The sequence below is a fragment of the Mauremys reevesii genome, linkage group 16 (assembly GCF_016161935.1).
Source record: "Mauremys reevesii isolate NIE-2019 linkage group 16, ASM1616193v1, whole genome shotgun sequence".
Classification (NCBI taxonomy): Eukaryota; Metazoa; Chordata; order Testudines; family Geoemydidae; genus Mauremys; species Mauremys reevesii.
The window spans coordinates 40,709,079-40,727,889 of NC_052638.1; the positions used below are offsets into that span (position 1 = coordinate 40,709,079).

Below are 18,811 nucleotides of genomic sequence, written 5' to 3' on the forward strand. Positions count from 1 at the left end.
TGTTGTCCCACGAGGTCTGCATTGAGGCTTTTGGTGGGCAGTGTAGAAACAATGTCCTCGTTACTCAGCCACAGGAAACTAAGCTACAGTTCCCAGCATTCCTATTCGTAATATTAGTCAAATGACTCCAGGGCAGGTAAGTGAAGTGCAGCCTTTTGTTCAAACTTCTGGGTGCAATAAAATGGAGGCTGAATCGTATTATAACTGTTCCCTGTGCCCTTTGATGCACCTGCTCCATACACGGCCCTGACAGAACCTCAGCTTCATATTCTGTGTAACCAGCACTACTGGCTTCCAGCCTCATTTGCCAGGAAGCAGTCAGGGTAAATTCTGATATCTTCACTGGACATCCCACAGTAGCACTTTGCAGCCACTTCTCCACATTCAAGACGATTGTGCCCAATTTTTGCAGTCTTCCCCATAAGCACCTTGCTGTGTCCTAGAAGGTGCCTGCCTGGGAATGGCGCACATTTTCCAGCATGCCTCATGCAAACAGGTTCAACTATGCCCTTGCAGAGCAAGAGAAAGGGAACTGGGCAGATGCTACCAATCCATCTGATATTTGACTCCCACCTAAAATGCTGTAGTTGGTTGTCAGCTCTGCCTTTCTCCTCTTGCCACTTCAGGTGACAACCGCAAAATCCTTTCTGGGCTGAATGGTCAATAAAACTATTCAACATTCACAAAATTCCAGGGCATGTTGTCAATTGTAAAGAAGCCAACAGAGTAAGGCTGTGCTAGGAACCAAGGTAACGATCAGCCCTGGAGAATCTATGAACTCCCAGCAAGCAGTCATCTCCTTGCTACTGGAATGCTGCAAACCTTCTGCAATTGAGCAGTGTCTTTGCTAGATCCCATTCTGCAGCACTCCCTGCACTCCTGCAGCCCGGGTTCTAATACTGAGTGGGAAGAGGAGAGCTGGCGTTCAGACACTACAGTGATAATCACAGTCTAGATCGATTAAACAGCATTAGCACTGCTCCAAACGCTGCAGTTACTGTGGAAGGCAGAGCACACTGCTGGAAAGTGCAAGTCATTCTTATAAATGGATCAGAAACAATACTATGGGAGCTCCAATGAGGGAGAGGGATCAGGGAAAGGAGAGGAAAAGATGTGAGGAAAGAAAACCAGCAACATGGAAATGTGGAGGGAAAGTTAGTGAGAAAGGGAAAGACAGAGGATCGGAGAACAAGAGGCAACATTTTGTTTGCTAATGAAGCTCTGATTCCCATATCAGGCAGGAGAAGTTCAAACAGCTTCAGAGGTAGGAAATGCTGGGACAAACTGGGTCAGGGGACAGAAGGAGACTGGGAAATATTGGTGTCTATAGTGGACTAACAGTTTTCAATACACAGAGATTTTGAATTTTAATTAAAAACGGCTTTTTATACACAATTTCTCAACAATAGATGCTGCCTATAGACTTTATTGTAATCCAGTGAGATACTGCTAAGGACCATCAAAAAGCTGGAGGGCAGGGGATGGAGCTCAGGTACGGGGCAAACTGAGCAGAATTTATGTTGGGGGTGAAATAGAAAAGAAAAAGCATCCTTAAACTCCCATTTCATTTCAGTAACCTCATCTGCAATTCTAAGCACAGATCAAACCTCAGAAGCCTTAATTAAAATCCAAACAGCAATATTTTCAGCAGAGCTACTGAAATACCCACACCTGGTCAACCATTAATTAGAGCATATCAGACTTCCATGTGTGCTCAGCACAGCTGAGATTCTTACATGGATACTGCATTTGTGGGCACAAGAACAGTATGCACAAAGGGATAAGTTCCTCCCTTACAGACATTCAGACAGTACCTTCTGATTTCACAGCAGTTACTTGTCCCTGCAATGGTTCTTTAAGATAGAAAACTTTAAAATTCACAATCATTTTACTGAACACCCTTCCGAAGTGTCACCTACAGCACTGTCTCAAATCACTACCATTCAGCTCCAGTACCTCGCAATGGGTATTACAGACTGGGAGACGTGGGCCAAAGTGAAGCACATTGTAAGCTGAGTCCTTATCAGTTGGCATGTCACCACTGTACAAATATTGTCTGATTCAGATTCAACATCATCTGCTGATACAGGGTGTTGGGCAATCTCTTAGCACAACAACTACTGGAGTGGCTTATAAATGGCTGGATGCTGCCCAGTCCTGGCCTGTCACGGTGAACCTGCCCTCTCTAAAGTCAGGTGAATATGAAAAAACCATCACGCTACCTTTTTCCCCGTTTGTTTCTCCACCATGTCGTTGCTGAGAGAGAAATCGTCTGACTGTGGTGTTTTAGAACACCCACCCTTGGGCATCGTTCTGCCTTCCTTACTTGATCTTCATTTATGCTGCCATCGCCTCGTCATCAACCGTCTGTTTAGAGAGAAAAATCAGAAGAATTAGAGAATTTATAAAGATCATTCAAAAAGAGAAAATACAGTATAACTGCTGCGCTGGGCTCCCAGAACAGGTACAAGCATCCACGCATCCCACTCAAGGTGGGGCCAATCTGCCATGGGCCCCAGATGCAATTTGGAAGGGAGCAAAGAGCCACCTGCATTTTAAGTATTGGGCTGCTTCTGAGAGACTGCCTAATGTAATTTATCTTGGAGGCACCAGGGCTAGTCATCGCGATGGGCTAGACTCAAACGGAAAGTGATACCCTTACTTTCTGGCTACAGAACTGATCTTAATTCCCACGTGGGGCTTCTCTCAGCTACAGCAGCCTCCACCCCAGAAAACTAATGCCCCAGGGCTTGTAAAGGTGGGCCCTATGTACAGGTATTTTTGGCACTTAGGTAACTATTTGTGCCTATGGAGTTTATCATCAGTTCTATGAATTTTTCTGGTATTCAAGAGACTAATACATAAAGTAATTAACATGTGGTGAATTACAAAGTCTACTTATAAAATATGCCTTTTGTATTGGTCTGCTTCTCATCTCTAGAGAAAAACAGAGGATGGGAACACAAGGTACAATGTTCCCTGCAAGGTTTTCAGAGACGCCGCCCCAAGCCAAGCCCTTTCAGTCTCAGCACTGCCATTGTGCCTGGGCCTAGGTAAGGCACAATTCAGGAGAACAACAAAGAGCTCTGTTGCCCGTGCCATGTGTTGCCTGGTTACAGAGCTGAAAAGACAACTGACATCTGAAATACACAGAAGTATGTGTTGTAACCAAGATCAGAAATGTGGTCTGGAGCCAGGACAGGCAAGGCCTTTTAGGGAACAAAAATATCTCCTCTCCTGAAGTTAGAGGCTAAAAAGCATCAGCACAACAGTATACTTCAGAATAGCGACCCAAATCGAGTCCAAAAGCAAAAGTCTTATTGTACTTAGTCTGAAACAACAAACAGGCGTCATTTCAAAAATCTTCTACCGGCTAATTGCCACCTGATGGCATAACACATTGCACCCATTAACTTTCTGCTGTTTTTTTTTTTTTTTAAGGTACAATTGCAGGAAATTGTCCAGGAACAGAGTAATTCCAGAACGCCATCCCCAGTCTGGGAATTTTGTGGGTGAGGACAAGAGAGAACAGAACTGAGATGGGGGAAAGCAAAACCTCAGACCAATTTTTTGGGTGCCTAAAAAGCCACAGCTTGAAATGGTTTGAATCAGTTAAGTGTTTAGTTCCATCTGCTGACTTCATGCAGATGACTAAATACCTATCAGATTCATGGCTTCTGTTCTGTTTATTTTGTGTCTGGACAATGAGCCACCAATTCAGCACCTCTGACCAGCATTACATTCTGCTGCAAAGATTATCTTCCTAGCTCATCGCTTTGACCAGGTCACTCCTCTCTTTGCATCTGTCCACAGGCTCACTCTTCTCTATCATATCATATGTAAGCTACCTGTCTTCGCTCTCAAGGCCCTTCACCACCTATTCCCACCCTACCTAGCATCTCTCATTCAGTATCGAAAGTTCAACTCCTGCCTCTAACTGGCTCATGGTACTAGCCTCCATCACCTCCTTGTTAAATTTTCAAACAATCACATTCATGCTTTCTCTTATGCTGCCTGCAGCTCATGCTCAGGCAGAGCTCTCAGTAAACATCTGCAAAACTAACTCCTCCTCCAAATCTCTCCTTAAAACTCTCCTCTGCCAAGAAGCCTACAAAAAAACCTTGGTGGTATTTAGGCTGGTGGTGTGCTAAGACCACCCACCACCTGTCATGCTGACCAAGATTGTCTCATCGCTCCCTTGTACTCCCCCATCTGTGTCCATCTCTTGTCTTATACTTAGATTGGAAGCTCTTTGGGGCAGGGGCTGTCTTTTTGTGCTATGTCTATACAACCCGTAGCGCCAGGGGGCTCTTGTCCTGAGTACTACTGTAACAGAAATAATAATGATGACATTTACTTTAGACAAAGTCTATGGAAAGCTCTTCATTTGTAAACATGTCTAAACTATAAACCCTACCTACTCCACTGACCATGGGCTTTTCAGAGTTGTTTTTCAAACTTATAAAAATGCTCCATGCCCCTTTTGTAGCCCTACAGCAGCAGATGTTAACCAACCAAATGCTATGTACCCACAGATAATGCTGAGATGTTATAACAAAACATGGCTTTCTTCAGAGCAGCCATCTTAGTTTCTGTTCTTAACACAGGTGACTATGGAGAAATTATCCATATTTAGGAAATGAAAAAGGCACCAGAGGCCTCCTTAGCTGTGGCTCCCAGCCCCAAGTGAAGGTAGTTGTGTCGGGAAGCCCTGCTATGCTGGGTACCAGAGATGCACAGTAAGGACATTTCACCGCTTCTTTCTAAAATCAAGGAAGCTGGAATGACACTCCTCACTCAGCAGGGAAGCCGGGGAGCAGAACATGCAAAGGAGGCTGAAAAGCCTCTCCCATCACTGGCCCTGGAAAGGATGAGTGGCGAGGAATCCAGCAGATTGGTAACATCAAAATACAGGCAAACTGACATTACTATTAACATTAAAGTGAAATACACCAAAAAACTTCACCATAATTTTCAGAGTAGCATGACCGTCCAACACATGGACGTTTCTATAGTCCCACTACATAGCGCTGCAAAGGCATGAAGCCCATGGTGAACATAGCAGCTCATATCAAAATGCTGACAAAAAATGACTAGAAGCAGTATTTTAAAAAGGTGAGCTAGTTTTCACTGGGCATTATGGGTTGGAAAGAGTAACTATTGGGATTCATAAAACCCAGGAGTCAAGACTGAGCCAGTCCTTGGTACTATGACAGACCAGCATTACTGATTTGGTCCGCACAGATTAGGCAGAATATAAACTTTAATGTTAAAAAGAAAAAAGATTTTGAGCCTTCATGAAGTGGAGAAAACTGTGCACACATGATCTGCTGCAGTGATTTCAGGCACTTCTTAGATCCTCAGGACTCTGAACTGCAGGATTGTTCTCTACAGACTATTCTCTGGTGTTCTGTCTGGTATCACGGTTGCCATCATTTCCACCTGAGGCAAAGCTCAGTGTAAGTGTGAAAGCTTGTCTCTCTCACCAACAGAAGCTGGTCCAGTAAAAGTCATTACCTCCCCCACCTTGTCTCACCACTTCCACTGGTATGTTATTTACAACCTCCCAAATCTCAGCAGTGGAGAGTTTTCTCTGATTTGCCCAGCCTACATATTCCTTTCTTAATTTCATCCCATTAGTCCGAGTTATAACCCAGGACTTGAGCTGAGTCCCACTAACAAGGAAAAGGAAACATATGAGTGTTTGCAGGCAGGGGAACACTGGGGGTGATGAGTCGGACATGAGTAGAGCTCCACCACTCCAGTGCTTGCATGGGGTCACAAGCTCTCATTCGAGCATATGCACTTCAACAACAGTATGAACATCTATGCAATGGAGATACAAAGCATTTGGTGTCAATGATAGAAATTCAGTTTTAGTCTACACAGGATATTAAACCATATGGCACACTGAACAGCTTCACTTGCTGTAGTTCTATTAATGCATGAACCGGCATGCATGGGATCAGGGCAGTGACATTGTGCCCTGTAACACAGACTATGTCAAATTACAAACCAGGTCCAATTTAGGATTCCATTTCAAATGCCTCACTAAAATTGGGTTTTATGGTCATGCGTACCGTCAATTTATTCTTGAAAAAATCTGTCCACACTGGCTGTCATTGTGTCTGTTTGTAACCAGGGTAGATACCTATTCACGTGGAGCTTGGAAAACCTGTTTAACTGAGAAAAGGCCAGACGGGTGCCAGATTAATTCCGCACCCCTTCTGTTCATCTAGCTGACTCATTACACTTGGAAAGCTGGCTGCCTCTTCATGTAAACAGAGCACTGGCCTATTTAACAGCTTGGAGGGAGTATTACATTTGCACAACAATTACCAATAATGCTTGCAATCCTCATTTCATTTTTAAGCACAGTTAATAGAAGTCAGAGGGATGGTACAAATGCCCAATTTGTAAGAGCTACCCCCAAGATAAAAGGAGTGAAGGCCGTGGCTGACATATGCATGCAAGCAGGACCAGCGGAGGGATGTTAGTATTACATACAATTTGGCTCCAATCCCTCCTAATCTGAAAACTGGACAAACCACCCATTCTACTACACTGCTTTAAACTTTACTTTAAACTACAGGAGACAATTATCAACATTCCTATTTTGTAAACAATTAACTAAGCTCCTTGAACCAGATGATTACACTTCTGTCACACAAAGGAAGTGGGAGACCAAGCGAGCACAACGTAATAAAATCCCTAACATTTCCAGAACAACAAAAGAAACTGTTTACATGTGGCAGGCAGCCAAGCTACTGGACTCCACCAACCCAGGCGCAAACAAGTGCATACCAGCCTTTTCAACCTGGTTCCCATAGACATTTGCAAATCATTTTTATACAGAGGTTTCAATGCCTCCCCCAGGGAAAGAGGGTAAGGGGCAGGGGTAAAACGTCCTAAGACATAGCAAGCCTGTAAATTACAGCTGACTGCTGGGTCATGAAACCCTATTACAGGCAATAGAGATCAGTAAAGCTGGCTATGAGACTAAGAAATATCTGAGTGTCCCTCAGGCCCCTTAGTATAAGCACAGTTATTTTTGTCCTCTCTGCTTTTTCTCCACAGGAATGAACACAATACTTTTCAAACTTTTACCACCACCCACTAAAATAAAAAAGTATGTCACAGCAAACAGCATTTCTGTATCCATTCGCTTCTCTCATCGCCCTCCACCGCCGCTACCGAGCCTGTTTGGCATCATCTGCTCCAAGTACCGCAGAGACTTCCTCCACGACACAACCTGGTTTATAGGGGGTCAGAACGGTTTGGCAAGCATCTCTCTCTGCCCCCGCCTAGTACACTGTCATGCTATTCTGCAGCCAGCAGATCCGGAGGGAACCATGCAGAAATTGAAACATTTGGTGGCCTTATAAGGAACAGATCTGGGTATTTGCCTATGGAGTCTTCCACTAACAAATCTGAACTCCACTACAAAATGAAGCTAGTTTCCATGGGGAGACACCATCCTCTCTCCTCTATTGGAGGCACAAGCCAGGCAGGCCACAGAATTTTTATTTTCCCCAAGACGTGTCAAATCCAGAGCTGCATAATCAATCCCAACATCTCGATGGGTGACCTCAAAATGGGATGGAGCCAAAAAGGAAAAAATTAACTGTACTTCCAAAAATCACTATTATGAAACAAATGTTCCCCGTCCCTCCTCATTTTAAAAACAGCATTTACATTTGATGAGGCCCAGTTGTTGTTATGAAGTTGGAGGGGAGGGCATGCAATAGTATGGGACACGCAGAATTACAAGGGCCTCCCTTAAGACAGAATTGGGCTCCCTGTCATCCTTGCTGCTACAGCGATGACAGACTTATTTAGGATTGGCAGAAATGTATCCAGCTGGGCTCTCTGAAAGCACTACTCTGATTTCTCACAGCCACCCAGTATGATAATAACGTGCTTTTTTATATAAGGGAAATCTATTTTGTACCTAGAGTTCATCTGCCAATAATGCATATTTATCCACAGTATTTTTTACATCTCTTCCTTTTACAGATACAGCTGTGCTGGATCTTATACTGGTTACTTGCGAATACATATGATGATGAGAGGTCTTAGTATATTTTCATGTGCATAATATATATACTGTACATAGAAAGGATGAGCTGCCAACATTTTATATACATGTGTTTTGATTATTAAATATTGTTTTTAAAGACAAATATCAATAACTGTGCAAATGTCTTGTTAAACATTAAACTCTGAAACAGAACTTGAATCATTTCTTCCCAGGCACAAAGTGTGGTGAAGCTGCAGTTAAGGCTGACCAGAAACAACATTAAACTTTTATTGAAATAACAATTTAAAAAAATATTAAATTTTTGAAAGCCTGGAAAACTACACCTGAGGTTCTACTTACAAACCCCAAACCTTGGAGTGTTAAATGTGCTTTACATGTAGTGTGAGTTTTATACAGGTGTTTCCAATAACAACTGTGATTCTTCCTCCCCACATTTCATCTTTACTTTATCTTGTATATCCCATAATGTAAAGAACTGGGAGTAGGAGGTTTGTATCTGTGGATGAACTAGATACATCGAAAGGTACATGTATAATTATTAGTTATTCTTGGGGAACGGAGAATAATTATTGTCCTTTCTATGCTCTGGTTAGATTCAGGAAGTGGAAAGTCCATCTTTTTCTATAGTTGTGTAACGGTATAAGGAGGCAGGAGTGCTTTGAGCTAAGCAATGTAAACACAGGTGCAGTTCAGTTTGGTTTGAATAATATTATAGCATGTAATCACAAAGATTAAGAATAAGATATTCTAGCATAATGGATACTGATGAAATGAATCTATGCATTTTTAGAGAATAAAGGTGTCTAAGTTTCCAGTTGTTCTGAAAGTAACTGTTAGGGGGTTGCGTTAAGGCTGTTTGGGTGACCTTAACTGTAGGTTACCAAGCTTTCAACTCCAGCTTAATGTATTTTTGCCTGGTTCCTCAGGTTTTCTTTTTAAATATATAACAAATTCAGGAACTGGTCTGAAATCAACAAGATTACATTCAAAATAGTGCAAGGTACTACACTTAGGAAGGAAAAAGTAAAAGCACAACTACAAAATGGGGAATAACTGGCTAGGTGGTAGTACTGCTGAAAAGGATCTGGGGTTATAGTGGATCACAAACTGAATATGAGTCAACGTGACGCAACTGCAAAAAAGGCTAATATCATTCCAGGATGTATTAACATCAGTGTCCGATGTAAGACACAGGAGGGAATTGTCCCACTCTACTCGACACTGGTGAGGCTTCAGCTGTGTCCAATTCAGGGAGCCACATTTTAGGAAATGTGGACAAATTGGAGAGTGCCCAGAGAGCAACAAAACAAACAAAACGATAAAAGGTTTTGAAAACTTGACCTATTAGGAAATGTTGAAAACTGGGCATGTTTATTCTTGAGAAAAGACGACTGAGAAGGGCTCTGATAACAGTCTCCAAATATGGCTGTTATAAAAGGGACAGTGATCAATTGTTCTCCATGGTCACAGAAAGTGCGACAAGAAATAGTGGTCTTAATTTGCAGTAAGGGAGATTTAGGTTAGATATTCTAACTCTAAGGATAGTTAAGTTCTGGAACAGGCTTCCAAGGGAGGTTGTAGACTCCCCATTGTTGGAGGTTTTTAAGAACAGGTTGGACAGAGACCTGACAGTTACAGTCTAGGTTTACTAGGTCTTGCCATAGCGCAGGGGGCTGTGCTTGATGGCCCCTCAAGGTCCCTTCCAGCCTGACATTTCTGTGAGTCTATACGAGAAATGCTCCGTGGCAGAAATCCTGGCAGGGACTACCCATTCCTTCTCAGACTGCCTCTCTCTGTCCTCATGTGTCTTCCTTTCTCCTATTCTCCAGATCAATCCCTGTCCCTCTAAGATGACTTTTCCTCTCCCATTCTTTGCACTCCTACCCCTTTCCACACACACTCTGCTGATGCTTTTATAATTAACATCTGTATCTGGGTTAGTTTCCATGGGGTCATGGAGACTCAAGTGAGCCATGTTATTTAGGCACCCCCCCCACACACAAATTGCTACTTTCAGAACAACTGGAAACTTAGAGGCACCTTTATTCGCTAACAATACATAGGTCTATTTCTTCAGTGTCAATCATGCTAGAATATCTTATTCTTAATCTTTGCGATTACATGAAGACCTGATTACAACAGACATCCCCTCAACAAAGTGAAAGGAAGGGTCCAGGACCGTAACAGCACTTTCTAAAGAGCCTAGCAACCGTGCATGTCTTATTATGTACGTGGAAATGGTTATTAGTACTTCAGTCCATTTCCTCACCACGTTGAGGTTTAATTCAAGTCTTACCCCTATTTATTGGGCATTTTACAAAACTGAGACACACTAAAATGAGAGAGAGAAGCTCAGATTGCCACGCTACTTTGCGTACCTTGCTATGCACACAGGACTTAAGGAACACAATCAAGGTTATGTTAAAAACTTCATATAAATTGAGAAAAGTAAGGCTCATAGACAGTTCTGTCATGGTAACTTATTGCAATAGCAATTCTTGACAACCAGTTAAATTTAACCACAAAAAATCCACACAAAGGTTTGATTGTTATTTTCTATCCTAACACATGTGCTCTGGGCATCAGTTTAGTGTCACTGCTGGAAACTTCCAACCATGTACAACACCACCCAGAAAAATCCAGACAGGACCACTCTCACAGTGTACATCACAGCTTAAAACAAAGAGCCCTAATAGCACCCCTTAAAATTACTGGCCACGGTTTTGCCCTTATGGTTTCTTGAGCATCCAGTTTTCTCACAATCTCGTCACCTCAATTATGCACATGCAGTTGCAACTGGATGATACTGCTACATTTTTGGACATCACTGACTGGCTCGCAACTGGTCAGTTACAAAATTCCCTTTTGTTACAGTTGGTTCTCTGCTTTGTGGTCCAAGAACAGAATCAGCTGCTGTGAGGAAATCTTCAGCATAGCTTGACTATTTACAGGACGGCTGGGACAGCTTGGGGTCCATCTGCGCCACATCTTATGTCATGCCAGAGGACCTGATTACAACCCCCTCAGTAAGGTTAAAGGAATGGTCCAGGACGTTAACAAAATTGAACTAAAGCCTTCAAGAGTCCAAGGCTTTAGCATTGTGTGGGTCCCTTCCACACTACAAAAATGGATTCATGCTTTAATCGTATAAGAGAACTAGTTTGATTCTTGATCTTCCTAATAAAAGTTTTGCAGTTCAGCCGGCATATTCCTCTTGATACTGGGTAACAATTAAAAGAACCAACTTTCTCTGGTAAAGTATATTCCATGGACTGAAAGACATACAATGCCACACAGCTGGTGGATAATCGTCAACAACACTATTTTCAAACAGTCCACACAGTAAATATTCTGAATAAGTTATAGTCAATTAAAGAAAGCGAAAAAATAAGTGGCCAGCGCTACTGTAATTCCTCTCATGTATCCACAGGTGAATCTGGCTTTGGTGGCTAGCCATGAAGACTGAAGGCTTCTGTTCATGGAACTGCCTGGAAGGGAGCAGGGCCAGCTTTCAGCAGCGTGCTGCATGCTGGAGGGATCTCCTCTAGGAGAGCGGGGAATTCTCCACCCTGGCTGGGGTTTGGCCCATCTACTGAAACTCAACAAGAGTGCATATTAGCATCAACTGTGGTGGTGAGTTTTGGGACAGACACTAGACTGAGACCACCAATTTATTTCACAAAGGTAACAATGGACAACAATCCACAACCTGTTACAAAACTCACTGAAATCAATGGGAAGAATTCCACTGACTTCAACAGGCTGGGGATGAAGCTCTCAGGTCGAGGGGTGGATTCTAAAAGGCAGCCTAGATTAGACGCGAGGCTCCACATTTCATTTCACTTGCATCCTTCACTCCCTTAATATGTTTGTGTAAAAAGAGAAAAAGCAGCTGTTAAAACAGCAGAAACAGGAGAGTGCTTCCTAGTGGTTAAAGCACAGGACTGGGAATCAGGACAACTGATCTCTGTTCCTGGCTCTGCCAATGACTGGCCCTGAAATCTCTCTGAACCTCAGCTCACTCATCTGCAAAGGAGGATAATGCCACTGCTCTTCAGAGGTACTGAAGTTTAGCGCTTGTAAAGTGCTTTGAGACCCTCCAAATAATGAAATTCAGTGAGGACAAATGCAAAGTACTCCACTTAGGAAGGAACAATCAGTTGCACACATACAAAATGGGAAATGACTTCTTAGGAAGGAGAACTGCGGAAAGGGATCTGGGGGCCATAGGAGATCACAAGCTAAATACGAGTCAACAGTGTAACACTGTTGCAAAAAAAGCAAACAACATTCTGAGATGCATTAGCACAGAGGCGGGCAAACTATGGCCCTCGGGCCACATCTGGCCTGCGGGACCGTCCTGCCAAGCCGGGGAGCCTAGCCCCAGGCCCCTCCCCTGCTGTCCCTCCCTGCCCCGCAGAGCCACGCTGCTGCACGGGCAGCGCTCTGGGCGGCAGAGCTGTGCGCTCCTGCCGAGGAGAGCAGCAGCGTGTCTGGCTCCGGCTGGCGCGGCACCCAGGCATGCTGCTCTGCATGCTCTGCTCAGCATGGTAAGTGGGCCGGGGCCAGCGGTTGTATAAGGGGCAGGGGGCCCCAGGGGGAAGTAACGGGACAGGGAACGCTTGAACGGGGAGGAGGTTCGGGGTGGTGGTGGTCAGGGGACGGGGAACAGGGGGGTTGGATAGGCATGGGGTTCCAGGGGGTCTGTCAGGGGGGTGGGGATGTGGATGGGATTAGGGCAGTCGGAGGATTGGGAGCAGGGGGGTTGGATGGGGGGTCCCTGGAGGGGGCAGTCAGGGGACAAGAGCGGGGGGGTTGGATGGGGGGTCCCTGGAGGGGCCAGTCAGGGGACAAGAGCAGGGGGCGTTGAATGGGTCAGAGGTTCTGAAGGGGGCAGTCAGGGGGCAGGAAGTGGGAGGGGGCAGGGGCCAGGGTGTTTGGGGAGGCACGGCCTTTCCTACCCAGTCCTCCATTCAGTTTTGCAACCCCAATGTGGCCCTCAGGCCAAAACGTTTGCCCACCCCTGCATTAGTAGGAGTGTTGTAAGCAAGACACGAGATGTAATTCTTCTGCTCTACTCCGTGCTGATTAGGCCTCAACTGGAGCACTGTGTCCAGTTCTGGGTGCCACATTTCAGGAGAAAGTCCAGAGAAGAGCAACAAAAATGATTAAAAGGCTAAAAAACATGATCTATGAAGGAAGATTGAAAAAACTGGGCTTGTTTAGTCTGGAGAAGAGAAGACTGAGGGGGGACATGATAACAGTTTTCAAGTACATAAAAGGTTGTTACAAGGAAGAGAGAAAAATTGTTCTCCTCAACCTCTGAGGATAGACAAGAAGCATTGGACTTAAATTGCAGCAAGGGAGGCTTTGGTTGGACATTAGGAAAAACTTCCTGCCAGGGTAGTTAAGCATTGGAATAAATTGCCTGAAGAGGCTGTGGAGTCTCCATGGTTGGAGGTTTCTAAGAGCAGGTTAGACAAAACCTGTCAGGGATGGTCTAGATAACACTTAGTCCTGCCATGCGTGCAGGGGACTGGACTAGATGACCACTCCAGGTCCCTTCCAGCCCTGCAATTCTATGATTCTAAGTAAAGGTTCTATACACATGCAACATGATATCTTATTTCTCAGTTACTGAGTCTGGACTTAAGGAACAAGGTATGAAAACCAGTCGGATAAGAAATCCACTCCTTAAGACTGGTTGCCACTGGAGAGCCTGTGTTCATTTAAAATAATAATTGGGGCTAAGAACACCCATGTTTCTTTATTTTGTAACATAGAATTCACTAAGCTGTGGACTGGATCCTCACCATCCCCAGAGTGAATCCAAGTCTGCAACTCATCTGAGGGCTCTGCTGACAACAAGTAGAAGAAATGCAGCTCAAGTGGTTTATGAGTAGCAGAGCCCTGAGAATGAACTCGGCCTTGTATTCGCTTTGATGACTCCTATTGGTATAACAGTGGGGTTTTGTTTGGTTTAGTTTCTGAAATCTCAATGGTTTTAATAGCAAGTCCCCTGGTTTGCAGGAGAGCAAGCCAGGACAGGCCGCCAGCAGCAGAGCTCCCCTATTGCCACTTCCTACACACAAACTAAGATCAGAAGAAAGGGGGTGAAACAGGCAAGGTTGGAGGGAGAGGTGCGCTGATGCACAGACGTAAGGCTGCTAACACTACAGTACTAGGATCCTTGCACTGAGATGCAGAAATACACATTTATTAGCAGCTGTATGACTTCTCTTGAGAGGACAGAACATTAACTGTAGCATTGTTATTCCAATGTTTTTTGCGGGGGTTGTGAACTCACGTTTTCAAGATGGAAGAACACTTCGCGATAATTCACAGAGGTTACTGAGAATTCTTTGTCCTCCATCTGGTACGGAACACATAAGAATGAATGAAGGGATATCAGAGATTCAACCCACAGTGTATCATGGAACTCTGAGTTGCAGCTGTTCTGTATACCCTGGCGAGCCAAGTGATAGATAGCTCAAGACCAGCCTCATGTCGTTTCTCAGACATACCTGTATGTACACAGGGGCAGCCATGTTTTATATTCTCCTAGGAAGAGACTTTCCATAAATCAAATTGCATTTACAGAACCATGGCAGAAAGGACTGACTAAAAAGATGTTTGTTTTGCAACTGTAGTTTCTTTCTTGAGCCAATGTTCCTGCAGGTGCACTGCCTTTCCTCCTATACTCCTGATCTGCATACTTTTCATTTTCCTCATTCCTGGCACTAGCTGCTTATCACAAGCAGGGCTTGCTAGCTGAACACTATTTTAATAGAAAGCTATTACGTCAGCGTACACAAGTGCCATCTGTTTTTTCCTTACGGAAAGCTGAAGCTCTGAGAGCTATCAGAATGTTATGGATTTGTGCTTCTCATTTTGAGCCACCTGAACATTATAGGCCTCTATATTGGTGTATTTCCACCACAAAGCTTGTGTTTAGATTCCACTCTCCTGGAGGAAAAACACAAGGGTGCCCACATTTACACAAAGGAAAGTTGCTCAAGAAAAACACACTTGTTCACCGTGTGCACTGAACATGCCTGAGTTTCACTGGTATCCCACTATAGTAAGGCAGAGTGGCCTCCCTCCAAACTGAAGAGTGAGGGACTGATACACTCCCCCTGGTGAGTGGAGCTAAATCTGCCCCACCCATCTCACCAGAAGTCTGGGGGCAGAACAGAAAGTATGAAAGGAGAGCTCTGAAGCTCAATTGGGGCTGGACCATAGGAGGGAGCAGACCTCTCTTCCAGCAAGCAGAGACCTCTACAGGATCCCGGACTAGCACCCAAATGGAGCTGTGTCCAGCTGTTGGAGGAGACAAAAGTCCCTGAGGAGGGACTCAAGTGTCCACCACCCAACTGCGAGGCAACAAGACAGTTGTTAGAGCCCCGCTTGCCAGAGCACCAAGTGGGGTAGGAAGTAGCCAAGGGGAACCAGACCTTGACCCGGTTGGGCTGCCAGGAAGTGAGGCAGCGTGGTTCCGTGGTTTCCCTGCTGGCCCAGTGGAGGGACTGCCTGTCACTGATGGGGCTTGGGTGGGACCTGGTGGAGTAGGGTAGGCCCAGGTCCCCCTACCCCTTCCACTGACATCTATCACCTGGGGTGGCTTCAAACTCATTCTAGGCCAAGAGGCCTGCACTAAAGACTGTGCTCTGTCCCTTCCAGAGGGCCAGAGCTCCCCACCAGACTGTTAATTGCTGTCTACCTGAGCCAGGAGGCTGTGGGCTAAAGATTGTGCTCTGCCCTGAGCCAAGGGGCAGAGCTTCCCCAATAGACTACTGACAAGGTTAAGATTTCATCATGGTTATTTTTAGGAAAAGCCAAGGACAGGTTACAGGCAATAAACAAAAATTCAGGGAAGTCCATGACCTGTCCCTGGCTTTTACTAAAAATAACAGTGACAAAATGAAACTGATGGCGGATGAGAGCCCAAGCCCTGATGCGGGGTGGAGAGTTGTCTAGCACCTGCCACCCATGGTGGCTCGGAGCTGTGGGGTCCCCCCGCCGGGTCATGGTGGCCCACAGCTCCGGCACCAGCCTCTGGGAGCTGCAGGGCCCCCCCTCCACTGCAGCTGGGAGCTGTGTTGCCGGCAGCTCAAAGTTCTTGGTCTCCCCACAGTGGCTGAGAGGTCTGGGGGTCCCCTATGGCGGCTGACAGCTCCGGACCTGCTGCCCCAAGGCTGAAGCAGAAAATGTCACGGAGGTCTCTGGAAGTCACAGAATCTGTGACTTCCATGACATAATCTTACCCTTAACTATTGATTACTGCCTGCCTGCAGTGAGGTGGAGTGGCCTCCCGCACCACTCGAGAGCGAGGGACTGCTACACCCACATATGAGACTCCAGATTGAAAGTCAGAAAGAAGAGGAAGCCGGTTCTATTCTCTAGAGCTTCCCAGTCTCTTGTATCTTGAGCTATATAAAATACATATAATCCACATGTATTTTAACAAACAAGGTATGTGACATTTATGGAGTACTGCTCATCCCTAAAGACCCTCAAAGCATTTCACAAACTAAACACACACTTAGAAATGCTCTAAATTTTCAGGTGGAGAGAGGCAACTCGTCAGAATAATTGCACAAAAATGAGGGAGATAGGACATATTTTGCCAAGGATGCCAGAGCACAGAAGGCACACAAAGAGCGAGCTGTGGGGAAGCCAGCTACCTCTGGATGAAAAGCTCCGTCAAGCCCAATGGGATTGGAATAAGTAGTTCCATGAAGTCTCGGGGATTCTAACCTACTGTTGAGACCACTAAGCTCCAGCAATCAAAAGGTTTTCTCGCCTGCGTGGACATGAAAGTACCTGGGCCATTTGCTCTGGTATCTTTGGAAAAATATTTCCTCTCTCCCTAGTTTTTGTGCAATTATTCTGACTGGTTGTCTCCCTCTAGTCCTCAAAATTCCCTTGGGTACTGCAGTACACAGAACAACTTTTGAAAATGTAGAAACTTCACTTATAGATAAGTGACAGTTTCTTAAGCACAAATAGACAATATTACAAATGACAAATGTCATAAGCCTAAAGGTACAGGCCTGGAAGGCGTCTAGGACTGGGAATAAAAGGGACTATGGAACCTGTTTCCTACCACAGCTCTACAGTTTGGTTTTGTTCAAGGTCCACAGTGACTAGAAGTTCTCCTCAGATTTTAAATGAGCTTGGTGGGTCAGAGTCCAGTGCCCTCCCTCCCCCAGCACAACTGGTATTAATTGGCCACATTGTCTGCAGCTCTCCAATAGTGAGGGCAAGGACTTAATAGGAATGGGGCTAAAGATACACATGGTCATCAGTGTTAAGTTGTGCCATTCTCTGGAGTAAATAGAAGAATTCAGTTTTCAAGGGGCATCTTTTACAAGCACCATATTCCATTTCACAGCTTCTCTCCTTTCCCCTCATCCTCCAACACCTTTTCCACACATACACACATGGTATCCACCAGCCAAGTTCAAGTACAATCAGGGACAACACCTACTCAAATCTAGCTAAGGACAATTCCTGGTGTACCAAAGTTGCAACACATCTTAACAGCCCATACCTCTGGACTATTGCAAGCCCTCTGCCTCTGGAAACACCCACCAGCACTCAGTTCTTCCAGATGTGGTGGTGGGGAGACTGGTTGGTGGTTCACATTAAACTGTAATGCCTGTATGAAGGATATTCATGTTATGAATATTTTAAATCTAACCCCAACAATATAATTCAGGTTTGTTTGTTTTTTGCTGGGGACAGCACTCAAACAGGGAAGCCTTTTTACAAACACACCACACACCATGGAACAAAAATGTCAAGAAGCCAATGCCAGAAAACAACTGGGAAACAGAAAAAAGATGCTTCTGCCAGTTTCATAATTCTCTGTTGCTGTTCAAATAGGAAGGGGGCGGAGGAAGCAGACACTGCAGAAGGTCTGCTGTGCAGATCTCTGGACTCCAGGACAGCCACACACATGCAGCTGCTCTCAAAGTCGGCCCTGCACATTTACAGAGCTAATGCTACCGCCCTCTCTCCCCCCCCAAAAAAGAAGAGGCCTTGCCTCTCACGCTACTTTAGAAGATAAAATGGTTCTATATCCCTTGAAATGCTCTGAGGGGAACCTTGGAATTTCAATGAGGTTGTTTCATCCCTAAATATGAGATATAGATCTGTTTGGAGCAGTGTATGTGCCTGCAAGAGAAGCATATCAATGTCGTGCTATTTAACTAGGCTGTGATACAGCAAAAACTTGCTGGTGCTTCTGCCAGGCTTTTGCATATTGCAACCAACATATTTTAGGGCTTTTTCCCTAAAGCACTAGTTCCTCTAGGAAATCCTCATACTCTCTTCTTGTCCTGCACTGGTACTCCTAAAAGGGACATCCTTGCCTTACTTGTCACTTTTACCATTGCTGGTCATTTTGTTGCAGAAGCAGAACAGCATCTCTCCCTATTGATTTTATTCTTTTCCATTTGGCAAGAGTGAACAGTGCCTTTCATTTACCTCTGCCTGCCTGCCAGCACCATCAGCGTTACCAGGCATGAGCATTTCTTTGGGAATTGTACTGGTTCACGACTGTAACACTAAATAAATACAAGCCAGTGGGCATTCTCTCCTGGATGGTAGCTCCTCGTCCTAAAACTGTAGGATAAATATACTGTGCAAAGGACTGAGCCCAGGTTAATACTTAAATTACAGGTGTCCCCAAGCCTACTCCGTTCTCTATGCCTCCCTCCACTCCAACCCTACCTCTAAACCACAGTATTTCCAAAGAAGCTGAAC

At 44.9% G+C, this 18,811-nt stretch overlaps 1 protein-coding gene across 10 annotated transcripts in view; it reads right to left on the reverse strand.

The window, feature by feature from the left end:
• Positions 1-18,811, reverse strand: part of ANKRD11 (ankyrin repeat domain 11) — a 228,049-nt gene that overhangs the window by 62,537 nt on the left and 146,701 nt on the right. For 9 of the 10 annotated variants that reach the window (XM_039503300.1, XM_039503299.1, XM_039503302.1 and 6 more), the window contains one exon: positions 2,223-2,367. In XM_039503300.1, the coding sequence (XP_039359234.1) occupies positions 2,223-2,309 (87 nt within the window). In that variant the 5' untranslated portion in view covers positions 2,310-2,367. Of the gene's footprint in view, positions 1-2,222; positions 2,368-2,911; positions 3,047-18,811 lie in introns of those variants that run through there. The other variant, XM_039503306.1, reaches the window with a different exon arrangement.